The sequence below is a fragment of the Anopheles marshallii genome, chromosome 2, assembly GCF_943734725.1.
Source record: "Anopheles marshallii chromosome 2, idAnoMarsDA_429_01, whole genome shotgun sequence".
NCBI lineage: Eukaryota > Metazoa > Arthropoda > Insecta > Diptera > Culicidae > Anopheles > Anopheles marshallii.
In genome coordinates this window covers 44,775,726-44,791,057 of record NC_071326.1, presented here as the reverse complement: position 1 = coordinate 44,791,057, position 15,332 = coordinate 44,775,726, and the positions used below count along the sequence as shown (strand labels likewise).

The 15,332-nt window shown below is 40.0% G+C and overlaps 1 protein-coding gene across 1 annotated transcript in view; it reads right to left on the bottom strand.

Annotated features, from left to right (window-relative positions):
- Positions 1-14,849, bottom strand: part of LOC128719293 (protein obstructor-E-like) — a 37,845-nt gene extending 22,996 nt beyond the window's left edge. Inside the window, exon 1 of the mRNA XM_053812918.1 lies at positions 14,804-14,849. Within this exon, the coding sequence (XP_053668893.1) occupies positions 14,804-14,849 (46 nt within the window). The remainder of the gene's footprint in view (positions 1-14,803) is intronic.
- Between the last annotated feature and the right edge of the window lie 483 nt (positions 14,850-15,332).

The window sequence follows — 15,332 nt, the reverse complement described above, 5'->3', positions numbered from 1 at the left end:
TTTTTGATTTATACTACTCCCAACCACATTCACAAAGTTCTCATATCGATGAATAGATTTAAGATTGAATTAAAGAAATAGAAAGTAAAATGAAATGTAACACCAAACGAAACAGCTCAGAATTGATAAATAGCTAAAATAAAAAAATAGCTAATTAAAAATTGTTAAAATTTTAAATATAATATATAAATAAATAAATATAAAAATAAAAAATTAAAATATACACTTTTTCCTATTGCTTTTTCCTATGCATCGCTGTTTTCCTATATAATGGACCCGTTTTGTTTTTATGTAGAATAAAAAAATTATGAATAATTGACAATAATATGCGACTGGATGATATAAGGCAAAAATGCATGCAGTAGAGTAATTGAAATTGGCCTAAAACGACTTAACGGCGGAATATCTGCTAGTCCAGATCTCAACCAGATCATCCAGATCGGACATTTTATTGAGCTATGAGATGTCACATCCACTATTTGACGAATTCTAAAATTAAACCAGTTCATACCTAGCGAAGCATTCCTTCCACTTAAACAGTGTAATAGAAAGTGTTGATGAAGGTCGAGTGATTGTGTCCTGCTCTATCGGAGCGGATGGATTAGTTGACTAATGCAAATTGACTTTCCGATCGACACCGAACCCAAAGGCATTTCCCGTAAACGTACACAAAACTTTCGTGCCCTGCTTAATAGTCGTACAATTTTCAGTTCCAGCAGTTTGTTACTGGTTGTAGGGCCCAACGAGACGAATGACTGAATGTACCTGAGCCGTACATAACTCAGTACCCAGCCGGCCCAGCTCGACGACTGAAGTCAAACCTAAAACTTTTATCGCGTGATAAAATTACTACATTCAAAGCTGCAAATACAAAAATGGAAGAAAAAAAAAACAAACGAATTGCTACACATACACCAACGTGCCACAAACTTTGGCGTCACTCCGAATTCATCCACGTTGAAGTTATTCATTATGATTTCTCTTGGACCCTTTGCCGGGTTTCGTCGCGTTTGATTCTACTCCCACCCTCCATCCCCATCATCGTAGGAAGAAATGCTGACATTATTTTGCACCAAAGCTTTGCCCTTCAGCTGCAATGGCAAATGCAGGCGAACCACTGGCAGCCCCGAACAAATGACCCAGCCGGCTGCAAATAAATCGCCCATCGTCCGGAAACGGTTACAAAAGATAACATGCGCGCTGCGTCCGACCCACTGTAACGGTTGGAAGGCAAAGTTTTGCGTTTCGACGACAGCTCCCACAGCATGCGGCCTGCTAAGTCCAGTACTCCTATCCTGCGAGGTGATGGGCCGGAGAAATTTGTTCATTTTTCAAACCCGATACGCTGATCGTATCCTTGCGACCAAGCGACGCGAGCTAGATGAATGGAATGCCGGGCTCTGCGAGCGTGGTTGAGTTGCATTTGGCCCGCAAAGTTAAACCAGTTTGGGCCCTAGTTAGCGGGGGAGGTGTTCGGTTTGGTCTTTATCGCCTCGTTTGTGAGAATGCGGAGTAGTGGTGAGTTTTGGCTGTAGTTCTTTTTTCGCTAGAGAAGGAGTAAGGTTTTACTCCCTTCGTTCCATTTCTCTTTCAGCTCGTACCGAGCGATAGCTTCCACTTTTCGGTCGCAAAATGGCAACATAACTCCAAATCGCTTTTTACCACCACCACCACACCACGCCATTGACCGAAGCGGCGGATTTAGTTCAACGTCAAACTGGCGGAAATGGACTATTTATTACACCGACACGGTATGCACGGATTGGGCACTGTAGACGAAAGCAAAATTTCCATATTTGTAAAATAAATATCTAATTTGTTTTTTGTGTCCATGCACAAACACCGCTCTCCATCCGCTTCGTGTTGCGGCACCGGTTCCGCATGCCACCCCGGTGTATATGTGGAAGAAAAGAAATAACTACATCAACGTGCTGAATTCACATTTTACGTCCTGTGCATATTTTAAAGCATGTTTTGTATGGTATTAATTTATTTCCTTTCTCCGCTACGACGGCACGGTACGTCGTGTTTGGTTTATTTGCGATCCAGAATACTTTTCTCCCCGGTGCTAGTTACGTTGGATGCAGGGCGCTGGTTGGAAATTTCGACCAATTCATATGGTAAATTTAAAATCGAAACGAAAACGTGCAGCACTTTGACTCATGATTCATTATTCAAATGAATATGCCTTATGGGAGAATAAGAGTGAATGTACACTCAGCAATTCCCATTAGATTTATATTTTTATAACTTGAAGTTTCATTAATCTCTGATAAAACATTCAAATCAATACACCGACAAATAACGATGTAACAGCCCACCATGTAAACACATCTCCATGCGCAAACTAAAAGCGTTCATTCACTGACATTCACAGACTTAAAATTTTCATCAACTGGTCTTTACACTGTATCGAAACTTATTACATAGTTCAAGATTGTATCTGAAGATCTGCAACCAGAAATAGAGTTTTTCTTGGACGGTAGATCTAAAGCATAAACAGGAGAACACGAGAATCAGATATACAATTTTAAATTTCGATCTTATGAAGACATGTAAAATCGTCAACATCTATGTTTTTTAAGTTTTAACATTCCTCATCGATTACATGGGATAGTTATTTTTTTAACAATTTCAAAAACGTTCTCCAAATTCTGAGTGAGTATGTGTGCTTAATAAACATATGCATGTTAAACATCCACCGATTTAGCTAATTTCATCATTTTCACTGTTTTGTCTGTGTTTTTCATAACATTTATTTATCCTCACACACATCATTAAAGAAATTAGTTATATCTCTGATAGCGCGAATTCATTCACAATTCTTCAAAACAAAACCAAGTCCATTGATTAATTAATGATCGTTCATTTGCTATCGAAAGCGAAACTGTAATAGCACATAAAATGAAATTTCATCCATGAACCAACCCCTTGTTTTACATAACTGAAAATACGTTACCTCCTGCATTTCCATTTCGAGCGAAAATTTTATTTACCAGTAAGAGCAATTGCAATGGCTAGCTGGAATGGTTTTGGGAAATGCATTCACCGCTCTGCCCACCACAAGAACTGGTTCATTTTAATGAAACTTTCTGCTTCTTTCTGCAAAACCCCATCTGGTGCAGTTCCCGAACCGCCACCGTAACACCTTCCAAATCGCTCCCCAATGCCGCAGCAATCTGTATTCCACACCAGCGGCAAAACACTTTCATCAACATTGGCAACCAGCGCCCAGGGTTGCTAAGCAACCGGTCAGAAGATTGTATCCGGCTGTGACACGGAAAATTGTGCACACAATAATAATACCACCAACAGCTACAAAAAAAAACTCCTTCCAAACGGTTCCGGTTGACAAAAGGCGTGTGAGCATGGGCTGTTATGCGAAACGTTCTACGTGTGTTAGTGCTACATGTTTAAACTAACCGAATCCCTAATAAATGAGTCATGTGCACCGAAAAGCTGTACAACCTCGGGGCCAAATTTTCCTTTCTCGACAACGCCAGAGCAAGGGTGTGAAACGGACGGGAAATCCCCCCATCCTCTCCGAGCTTACAGCACAGACTACACACCTGGATGCGTTCCAGGTTGCCCTGGAGAAATGGTGCAACGATGCCGGACGTGAACAAAACTCTAAACAAGGGACAGTCGACCACACGGGGCAGCTACGTGTATGAGAATATTTGCAATTTTATAAATGGGAATGCATTTCGTATGCTAAGCGACCGGTTGCCCATTTTCCCAAGGGTTATCCTCTCATCCCACCACTCATCCCAAACGAATGGGTGGAAAGGAATGGGTCACACTGCTGAGGAACGCAGTATGGGCTCTCCCCAGCTTCTAAGCACACAACCTTTAAACAATAGTCCTTCGCAATCTGTCCCTCGGCACACAAAACCGACACCGACACCAAAACCTTTGCTGAAATTAACAACATTGAACAGAAACAGAAAATACCTGGCAGCTGTAGCTTTTATTTCACTCAGAGTTGGGCGCACCAATTTTGCAACGGAAACGTACGATGCAAAGCTTTCTTCGTCAAAAAAAACGAGCGTGATATGAGAAAAACGTTTTTCCTAATTTAAATTTTTGAGGCAAATTATTCCTTTCACCGTAAATGAAACGAAGCTGTAGATGTGTAACCCGAAAGGGTTTGGTGAACTTAGTTTTAAAACAATTTAAATCGAATTTCTAAAGCCAAATGTAAGTAATCTTTGAAACAGTTGAAAAATTTGATCGGCAGTGGTGGAAACCCCATGACCTTTCGTAATACACTTAACCTTTAACTCATTATAATTTTTAAGCGTCATTTTTTCTGCATCGGATTGGATTTTTGGTGTAACGTTAGCCTTATATAAATTCTCATGTTGAACATCTTTCATTCATCATAATTTTTTGAATTTTTTACAACGTTACAAACGTTTCATGACGTCTGGCACTTACTATTGTAATCTCATTGTTATGTGAAGAAGAATAAAACAGATTTAATAAGAGTTGATAATCGATTGAAATTTCTCTAAACACTGCATAGGATCAACTAACTTCTAAATATCAATTGATTTTCCTCTAATTGTAGTTCCGCAAAAATTATACCCAATACCATTCAACGGATCAAAATGCTATATCCTTTAGGAATGTCTTCAGACTGATACAGCCTAGTACCTGTATTATTAAACTGACGTCGTCTCAAGAATCTAGCTCTCTAACTACCAATAAGCCGGGCTCTCAGCCACTTTCATGCTTAGCACCTCGAAGGTGCTTAATCCGCCCCAAACTTTATCTAAAGCTCGCTCCAAAGGACGTTTTTTTTACATTACCAAGTCCTTACATTACATGTGGGATAATCATACTATCATAATTCAGTCATGTCATTAAAATGACACCGGATGATCCAGCGTAGTAATCGTCGTTACTGGTAAAGTAAATCTGTTCTCATGAACAGAAGAGTCGCTTGCAGAGCTAAATTATATTGGAATACTCAATTTGGTTCATTGACCAAAAAAGGCCAGAATTATTGATTGGCTCGATCATGACCATTACAAATGACTCTTGCAATAGACATTTCAAATGTTCGATAAGTAAGCGATATTAAACTAAATCGACAATGTGTTAACTTCATAATTGTTTGCTGGGCATTTCGTTCAATCGATTGAATGACTTTTTCCATTAAACCGATGTTAATACCAAACACTTCCACAATCGCACGTTTACTTTTTAAATTCTATTCATACTGTTCTCCCTTTGTACAGTATTTTCCATTTAATGCGTTGCAATCATGCTACCATCATGCTTATCGTCATTTCAATGGCATCCCCAAATCCATAATCCCGTCCCCAAAACTTATCCCCAATTTAAATGTCGCACAGCACGCAAAGCCAACGACAGGTGTGAACACCGATTAGCACGGGTTTATACACACCTTCCATTGCACAAAGCACGCCCTAAACTTCGTTTGCCTGAAAAAAAATGAAACAAGAGAAAAAAAACGAGGAAACATCTCCGTACCTTGAAAATGTCCCACTCTCGTTTGTTTCACGCGTACCGCCGTTTATTCATGTCTTCCACACCGTACCGGCGTACTTGTTCTGGAAATTTTAAATTGAATCCACGAGACCGCACTACCGCTTTTAAAGGCGAACGAATTTAATGAAAATTTAATTGACCTCAGGAGGAGCTGCACGTAGCTTTCAAGCATTAAGATCGGGGCATTGAAAAAAAACGAAGTACACAGTACAATTTTCAACGCCCTGCTGGACTACTTCCGGCCGTTTCCTTTCAGCTCCGTTTAACTCCCACAGCGACCGCAGCGTTGACCGAACCCGAATCCCCCCAAATCGGAGACTAAAGTTCAAGCTCAAAGCACAAACGTTTTATCCCGGCGCGCCATTTTTGCTTGAATTTGATTTGACCATTTCTTCGTAATCCCAAGCCTCCACGAAACCAGGAAATGGAAAACGAAGCAAACGTGGCATTACTTTCACCACAAGTCAAGAGGCTAGCTGTGTCACATTTTAAATTCAGCTACTTGCATGTTTAAAAATTTTAAATTGATTGTCGGTAGTTTTATTCAAGTTTTTAGCTGCTTTTCATTTTATTACATCAACTTTCCGTGAGGCTTCATACCTCGTCACCAGCGCTAGACTTTTCCCAAGGTGCAATCATTTCATTTCCCTTTCTCCATTACTTTGCCTGTGGGGAGTGGTTCAGTGGCTTTTTTTTTGTACATTATAAAAACAAAAGTAACTGCGCTTAATAAAATCATGGAATAAAGGAAAACCACCAAGGGGAGATTCGTTCGCCCAGCCGGCATTCCAATGTACGACAGCAAGACATTTGAATAATTCAACATTTCCGTTTGCTAAATTAAGTCTTGGTGATAAGTGAACCGTACTGCAGTAAGCCACCGCTTCTCGTACAGTCCGTAATTCTTCTAATTGGGTTTTACAAGGGTCTCATTTATTGTTGATTTTCCTCTTATTTAAAACTTCCATTTCTAGCTAACAAGGGATCGCCCTACATGTATCCGATACAAAAAATCTAAATCAAAACTATCGATAGTATAATTTAAATAATAAACTTCATGTTAATTACTCGATTAATTAATGGAACAAATGAAAATGTTACGTATTTTGTTAAACGAAGGCATCATGCATACCGACGATAACCACCGCGTAGTACCTTGATATGTATTTGGTGTAATATTTATGTAATTATTCGCTTTGAAATTGCACTGCACTAACTGACCAACCAACAAACTTGTGCATAAACTCTTATTAAATTTTCCTCCCCTTGGAGTATGCGAGATTTATGTTTAAGCTTCCATGTTCAAGTATTATACGTGACCTGTCGTTGATGAATAAGTTAGTTTTGCTCTTTTCAAAAGCATGCAATACGTAGACGCCGGAATAGGAAAGGAAATAAAAAGGATAATTGGGAAGGACATGCTCATCATGGGTAAGGAAACTTTCGATGAACTATGATAAGAAACGAGAATGACTTTAGAAATACAGCTACAGATAATAAGGAACCAGTTGATAACCTGGATGGAAGTAACGAACGAAGAACGAACGTGTGAATTTTCGCTGCGCATTGTCCAGTCTGACTCTCCAATTGAGCGGGATGATGACTAGACTATGGCTTCGAAGTCCAGGTGCATCGTATTCTTCAACAAAACTGAACCTTCAGACATAGAGTGTTTGAATTTTCCAGAAAGCTTAACAAACTTGACCCAAGTATTTGTTGGATTAAATTGCAACATAGACAACATAAACGTTAATAGTGAGGGTTTCATCCAGCCACATCCTCAAGCCTTTTACAGAAGTTACTTGACCTATGACTGTACCGGACCTTATGAGATCTCCCAAACGAAATGACACAATATTTGTCAGCGCAAAGTAAAAGACCATTGTTACGACAGCAAACGGAGAAGCTACTTAAGAAACAATTGTTTTTTTTTTTGTATAATCATGCATGAACTTTAAAAGAAATTAAAACTACAAAGTTCAACCAAGTTTCAATGCTGTTTACATTGCTGTACATTCATTGCTGTTTCGATTAAAAACATAGGAAATTGTTCAATCAAATTAAAAATAACCGTAATTCGTGGCGTTCTATTTGAGAATAAAAACATTCCACTGCTCCGATCGTCCGCACGTCCCAATCCTACCCGCTGAATCAGTCTTCCGTGTTGGTGTTAAAAACAGGACGTGTCGCTTCCCCTGTGACCATTGCATCTATCACAAGCATTACCCTGCCCGAATCCGATCCGTTTTAAATGCCAGTTAACATAATAAAACCAATTATCCCCCTGTCTGGACACATCGCTCCAAACAATGCAAAGCCGGCGTACCGGCGGTCACCGGCGTGATTAAGTTGACCCGATGAAAATGAAGTGATGGAAAATTAACGCTTTGATCACACGGCCCACTATCGTGCATGTGAGCCACTTCTGCGTGTATCGGTATGGAAAATGCGTCAAATACCAACACTAGCGTGCGCACCACACACTCATCAAAAAATAAATCGAATAATCATCTGCTTCGTAAATTGCAATTGCTATGATTTTCTGATTTTTATTCACCCATTTATATTCTTTTCATAGCATCTGTTACCGTTTTTTTTCACCCTCTTATTGTGCCGCCCGTACTCGTGTGGATTTTGTTTTGCAGTGGACAGACACCTCGTACTATCGCTACAGTTTTTGCACATCAAACGGCAATTACATTGACCCATCCGTTCAATCGATGATGCGTGAATGAAGCACTGCTAGTGCACATATGCATGCGATATCCTTCACTACCCTTCGCCGATTCATATTTTTTAATCCGGAGCGTAAAATTAGTCGACAAACTGTTTCAATGCTTGGTGAGCATCCCTAACCGTGTCCAACATAACAACCACAACAACAACAAGCCATCGAGGGTACTCGGTATGCGGCGGAAGCATTCAAACAATTTGTTACCATAAAATTCACACAAATTAATTAAGTCACGATCGAGCGCTATTAATAATTGATTAAATCCAAATTAATGCATCGTCCACGGTTAGCATCATTGCGCACCAGGTCGGTGGTCAATTATGCATTTTTAGTTGTTCAATCTGTCCGAACGATACTTTCACATCGGTTGGTAATGCAAAAATAACACAATGGGATTCTGGTTTGTGGGTTGGGTTGAGAAAAGTTGAAAATTAATTAAAATCATATTCACTACTTAAATATGGCTCCTCTATGGATTTTATATAAATTTTAATAAAACTGCTAACAACAAATTTAAAAAATGATGCCATATCTAAAAATTGTAAGCAGCAAAGAAGTAATTAACTAACCTAATACTTTTTTCTATTGTTTTACTTGCATTTTACATCGTTTACACCAAACGAATCATGAATCGGTGTACCCAATTGTGTGACATCCAAAAATAGATTTCTCACACTAATTACCGGTTGCGTGTTCGTCACATTTGTTGGTGCAACGTCGAAATTTCAGACAAACTGATGAAATACACGATTTCAATACACCTCAACACGCGTTACATGCATGAACAGCACCACAATGCGAGGCTTCAAAAAAAAAATCATCATTATTCATCGATCCTTGATGACTCAATCCGGTGCCATCCTACGTGAGCTGATAAAAAAAAACCTACACACACACACACAAACCTTGAGAACCTCCAAACGACTGCACGAAAGCAAGAAGAGGAAAATCTGCACCCACCAAAAAGGTCGTAATTGAAGCTTTCAATTCCACCAGCGAGCCACATCCAAACCAGCATGCAACTGTGCCGAACCCGGCCAGCAAACAACATCATTACAACATCGTAATTTCCATCGTTACCAGGTCAGCGTTGCATGCGTTTAATTAACCATCGCGAATGGGAGAGCGATGCTGCTCGCTGCTTCGCGACGGGAAAGCGGGCCAGCAGTGTTGCAGCTTTCTGAGAAGTTCGAGACGGTTCCTCTCAGCGCCATACCGTCACCAATCTGAACTGCCTTATGATGAGAAACGGTTGCTCATCTTTCGATCTTATCCCTTGCACGCAACATGGGTAGATTTCGTGTTTGCGGTAATTTATGAAGATTGTCAACGCTTCGTACCGAACGAGCTATTTTAACAAACCTCGATCTAAACTGACTTATGGCACATCTTACAAAACAATCGCACATTAGTTTAAATCATTAAATCAATAATATTAATACGAGCTGAACATCATTCCAGCAGCACAATCACTTCATACAACAGAGCAGCACAGTGTTGCTCTGCGATATTGATTTTTTACGCTGGCTTCACAACGTATCACAAAAGCAAAGCATCCTCCCAAACACCGTTGTGTATTTTTGACATCTTAAACAAATAATTCATCTCAGCCTCTACCAGTTCAAGGTGAATCTGACCAAACCGGAGCTCACCTCATTTTTCACCTTCACGTGCCATTTCACACGTCAACAGTGATGGAATCTGTACCCATGGACAGATGCCTGCCAACATCCATTTCATACGATCGTACGACGTTTGAGTTGCTCGGTCGTTGATTTTTGCTTCGATTTAGTGTTAAGTAACTTGACATTTGAAGGAAATGTCACGCCAGGGTAACAACATTCGGGACGGAAAAAAATTGACTATCAAAACTTGATCATTAATTATACATACTCAACATTTATTTCTCGGCTTTTTTTTTTGTCTTTGCGAGATGATCCTCATACTAGCGAATCTAGCTTCCTGCACCTCTGCAGTTACTGCACTTCTTAGTTACTCCCCAGGTTTAAATACCAAGTGCTCAACTGTCTCTATTCGTTATAGGACCGGTAGATATTTCCTATATTTGATAACCGCTATTTAAAAAAAACAATACGATCATTTTATAATTACAAATCAATAATATTAACCTCAGAAATTCAATTTGTATCTGTATGGACATATTAGTATGATAAGTGGTTTAAAAGAAATTCACGTTCAACTGATTTCCCGCAATAATATGCACTGAAATTGTAAGAAGTTGAATATTCCTGGATGATTTTTAATGCCGTTCATTACTCATAAATTCTCTTGAGCATGGTTCACTTCACATTTTTAACGAAACCACCCGTCATGTTGAAAATAACGTGTTGAATGTGCTGTTTGGGGACCGAAACTGTTTGAGGATCTTATCTTATCTTATCACTCTGACTGCTCTCATGGTTTACCGGTCAGAAGCTACCTTTACAGGTTTCAAACCCCCTTCATCACGTCGGGGTCACCAGTTTAAAGATCTTATACGATGTGTCCGATGTTGCAACTTAGGGAGCTTGGACAAATCCGATCTGTTCCGCGTATAAAGATCTAATGCATTTTTATTCCTATATCGGCGGATCTATTCCACTTCTAGCTAACTGCTTGCCAGTTCTTTTAACAATCTCCTTCACAATGCCCCAGCAGTTTCTGCTGCAATAAACAATTATCTTTGCGCTTCTTTTGCCTCATATTTCCCACCACGTTTACGTCTGTTTGTTTGCCGATGCCGCTTTAGAAACATCATTTTTCCACGATGATTACTTTACGGTGCCTTTGATGAGCTTTGTTTGTTGTTTTTTTTTTAGCGTGCTTCTCCCATTGATCCACACGACTTTTCTAGCCCCAGCTCATACGATGCCGTATCTTACGATGGTGTCATCAGTGCTACCACTCATTTCTCACGCTTGTGTTGCGTTTTCGATGCTGTGTTTGAAATTTGGGACAGCGCAAAGTACCAAACTCGTGAAAAAAAAGGTGAACGAACGTACACGAAAATCACTCACTGCAGTCTACAGCGGCTCAGATAAATAAGATAGTTTCCAGTTGTTCCACACGTACGTCATCCGTACGCCCAGATGGTTAAACGAATTGTTTGGGGTGCTCCATTTCAGACTGACATTTAACACGCACGCACGCAGTTCAAGTAAACCAACCAAACTCGACAAACAAAAGCCTCTTCAGTTCACGCCACCTGGACAATCCTCTATTTGCCCCAAAAAAAAAAAACATCGCTTCACCGGAGAAGCTGTGAAAATCTTAACAACAGCTGTTTGTTGTTACTCTTACGTCGGTGGTAGCGCTCGGAGCATCGTTGACTAGCGACCGACAAAACAGACCTTATTGGGCGGCCCCCGATTATGGAAGCTTACCCGGTCTGGCATGGTTTTGGGTTAGGCGCGATGAGTGTTTTGGAGCTTTTATTACACATTTTTACCGCCCGTTGCATAACACGAATCGGGAATCGGGACAGTAAAGAGGAACTCGTCACCCAGACAACGATCGCCAAGCAAAACCGACAGCCATTCCAACGGCGAGCAAATCACGACTTTGAAGCATTACCATTTAACTAATAATTCGTTCATCCCGCTCACGTTTGTTCGTTGGAAAACGGAAATGGAGAACGTAAAATAAAGCCAAACAAGTGAAGTCGGTGGAAGAACCCTTCACTGGTGGTTAATGCAAATTTGCCAGCGTAAGCCGCTTATACGATTTCAACTCTCTTTTCATTTGCTGCACTCCCAACATAAAGCGTTATCAGGATCGTTTCAAAGAAAACACCTTGAATGGGGAATTTACTTATTTTCTGCACGTACAGCAAGTACATTCCGGAGTTTGCATTCGACTTAATTAGCTGCATCGCGCTGCCGGTAGCCGGGGGGGTGCCAACCCCTTGCAGTTTGCAGTAAGCAGAATGGAATGGAATTTTTAATATGGCACTTCTGTTTACCGCTACAAAATTTGCAGTAATATCTGCAATAAGCAATGAAAATACTTTTTCCTTTGTGAATGTTTTTTGATTGTTTGTGAATATCAACGGTCGCTTGCTTTGTTTCGACGCACAATACAATTCACGATATATTCATGCAGGTAAGTTACACGAAACCTTGTATTGAATTAAAATATCAGCGTTCTAGTTCATCGTTAGTCCTTTGGGAAACTTGTGGTGACCGATCAAAAATCAAAGAATTTTGATGAATTACTGTTCATGTTATCTGATTTAACAGCTCTTCTGTAATGCAATGTAATATTTTGCCTTATATATATTATGGTCTATACATATATATCACTGCAAAGCTTTTCAAAATACGAAATAAAACCTGCTGGCAATCAAGTCGTTCGTTATAATCCGGACCCTATATATTACCCACTGATGTCGCATTTTTCTGCTTTCCATCCGATAACACGTGTCTGTCGGAATCGCCCAGTAATCAGCCGAAATCCGTCGTTATTTAGGCGACTATCTGCTAACGAGGCGCATTCCCGTTCTAGCGAATCATTATGTTCTGCTTAAGCATAGACTATTCGCAGGAGATCTATTTTTCGTGATTGTCCGAACCGAAACAACACTAACAAAATATCGAAAAAGAAGATAATACGATGAAATTCGTCAGAATGCGACGTATGTGACGTTCACTGGCACTGCATTCAACGACCAAGGTATTAATCATATTAAAGTAAATGTACTCAAGGATTACCATGAAGCAATTTACACTTTTTCTGTCCTAAATGAACCCAGTTTTACGGAATCATTTATCGTTCATGAATAACCAGGACAAACTAATTAACTGTAAAAATCGGCAACGACCGAACCGAACCCGCACAATATCCTAATGAACTGGACAATATTCGACGAATTCGATGAAATGGATATATTTTCATTCTCCAACATCTTTTTTGTTAATTTATTCTTATCTCTTCAAACTGACGATTGCTTCCATACTCGTAAGGTTTCCGCGAATTGCGAATGCGAATAAATTTCGTACAAAAATTCCCGGAATATGCCAGTGTCAATCAACCCTGTTGCTGCTCGTTAGAGTTGTATGGATGGATTGTCGGGTTTCACAAATGCGTCCATATCGTCCCCTCTTTTTTGTAACTGCTTACTCTACAACAATCCATGCCCACAGCATCAATAACGGGGAACAAATTTTTATCGCAGTACTTTCTACGTGAATGAATTTCAATCCCAACAATCGTTTGTTGCACGAGCACCGGAAGTTTGTCTGATGATTTCGAAATGATTTGAAAAATAGCTGATTGTCCGACACGGTTTAAATTGTTTCATCGAACACACTCACGAAAATATGGAATGCTCCCAAAGGAATCTCGACTGGTGCAAATTTGGGTTCTCCCGCAAACGTCATGATTGTTATAGAACTTTTTTTGGTGATAACGTACCATCGTATTGTTCAAAATAAAGAGGAAAAAAAACACATACCAATTTGCGAACGAACGAACATGGTTGAATGTTATCACCAAATGCACCAACAGGGCCATACAAATAAACACAAGATACTAACCACATCTGTACAATAGCACAACTTCCGATAGCTCCCAGTGACCGAGCGCAAAAACGAGTGGTCCGATAAGGGTCTCTCACCCACAGAACTTACCCATAAAATGAACAACTGGCAATAAACCATGAACAACCGAAACGGTATGAATGAGCAGGTCCTTTTTCTTTCTTTCAATCGAACGGTGGAGAAATTGCGCCTTTTGAATTATTTTACTATTGTTTAATATTTAATCTAATTTTAATTCAATTAGAAATGGATAAAGATACAATGTACTTTCCGGCCATAAATTCCAGTTGAATATTATTAATTCTTCAGCTATCTTCCCACTAAAGCTAACCAAATCAGAAACAGTGCCAAAGAGTCCCCTGCCCTGCAATCGTGGAAACGTTCGATGTGACATGACAGTAAAAATGTCCCACACACTGTAGCGAGTTAGCAACGTTGGTCCCATTCCGTTTTGGGGGCAAGTGCCCCAAAGGGATTTCGCAACACCGAATGCGATTCAGCGTTATAACCCATAAACCGTTGAAACTGTTTTATTCCATCAGTCCGCAACGGAGCGAGCGTTGTCGAGATGGATTCTTTACTCGCGCTAGCCACAGCCACACGAAACAAAACGTTTGGAAATGTGGCACTATACACTTCCTTGGCTGCGTTGAAATATCAACATAAACTTTATGCTTCCCATTAAACACCATGACCCTTTCCGGCCGGCGGGCAGGGTGGAGGAAAAAAAAACAACCGTCGCAAAAGTAAACTAATTCAGAATCATGGACACATCCGGAAAACGCTCTACTCGTTATGTGTGCGATGTTATCGTTTTTAGCCTTCCATTTTTTACGACAAGCCACTTCAATTGGCGAGAGCCGAAATCAAAACGTGAAATCAAATGGGCCCTTTGCGGTTGTAAAACCATTCTACTTTATTGTAGCACTTTCTATTTAGAACGATATGCATGTTCTTATAAAATTAACTAAGATTCTTTCTCTTGTTTATTTAAAAAATATGCAAAACTCACCCATCAACAACGAGATCAGGATGATCGAATGTGATTTCCACGCCATTTCTCTTTCTCTCTCTCTCTCTCACACACAAACACACACGCAGTTCAGTTGAAGCTCGCAAGAAAAACTGGATAGATCACTTCTGGCACGAGGAACGGATCAAGTTATTGCTGATTTTCACCGCTCGCAGATTTCACCAGATTTCACTTTCTTTTCTTACCGCTGACTGTCGGTCTAGGCACGGTATCTCGACCACTTGCTGCTGCACATGCACTTCCCACAAACGGCACACACACACGCACATACGCACATACACTCTCAGGGGGGAAAAAGAACTCGTTTATTTCCCGACGATTCCTGTGCGATGTTTAGCGCACTGGGGAAAAGTAGAGCGAGTGTTTCAACTGATGATGGTAGTGGCTTTTAAATGGAAATCAATTCACTTCCGTTATTTTTGGCTGAAATTAAATCATTAATATGTTTGTGAATTTGGGTACGAATTAGAATTTAGATTTAGATTAGACATTCCACTTCAGCGAATAC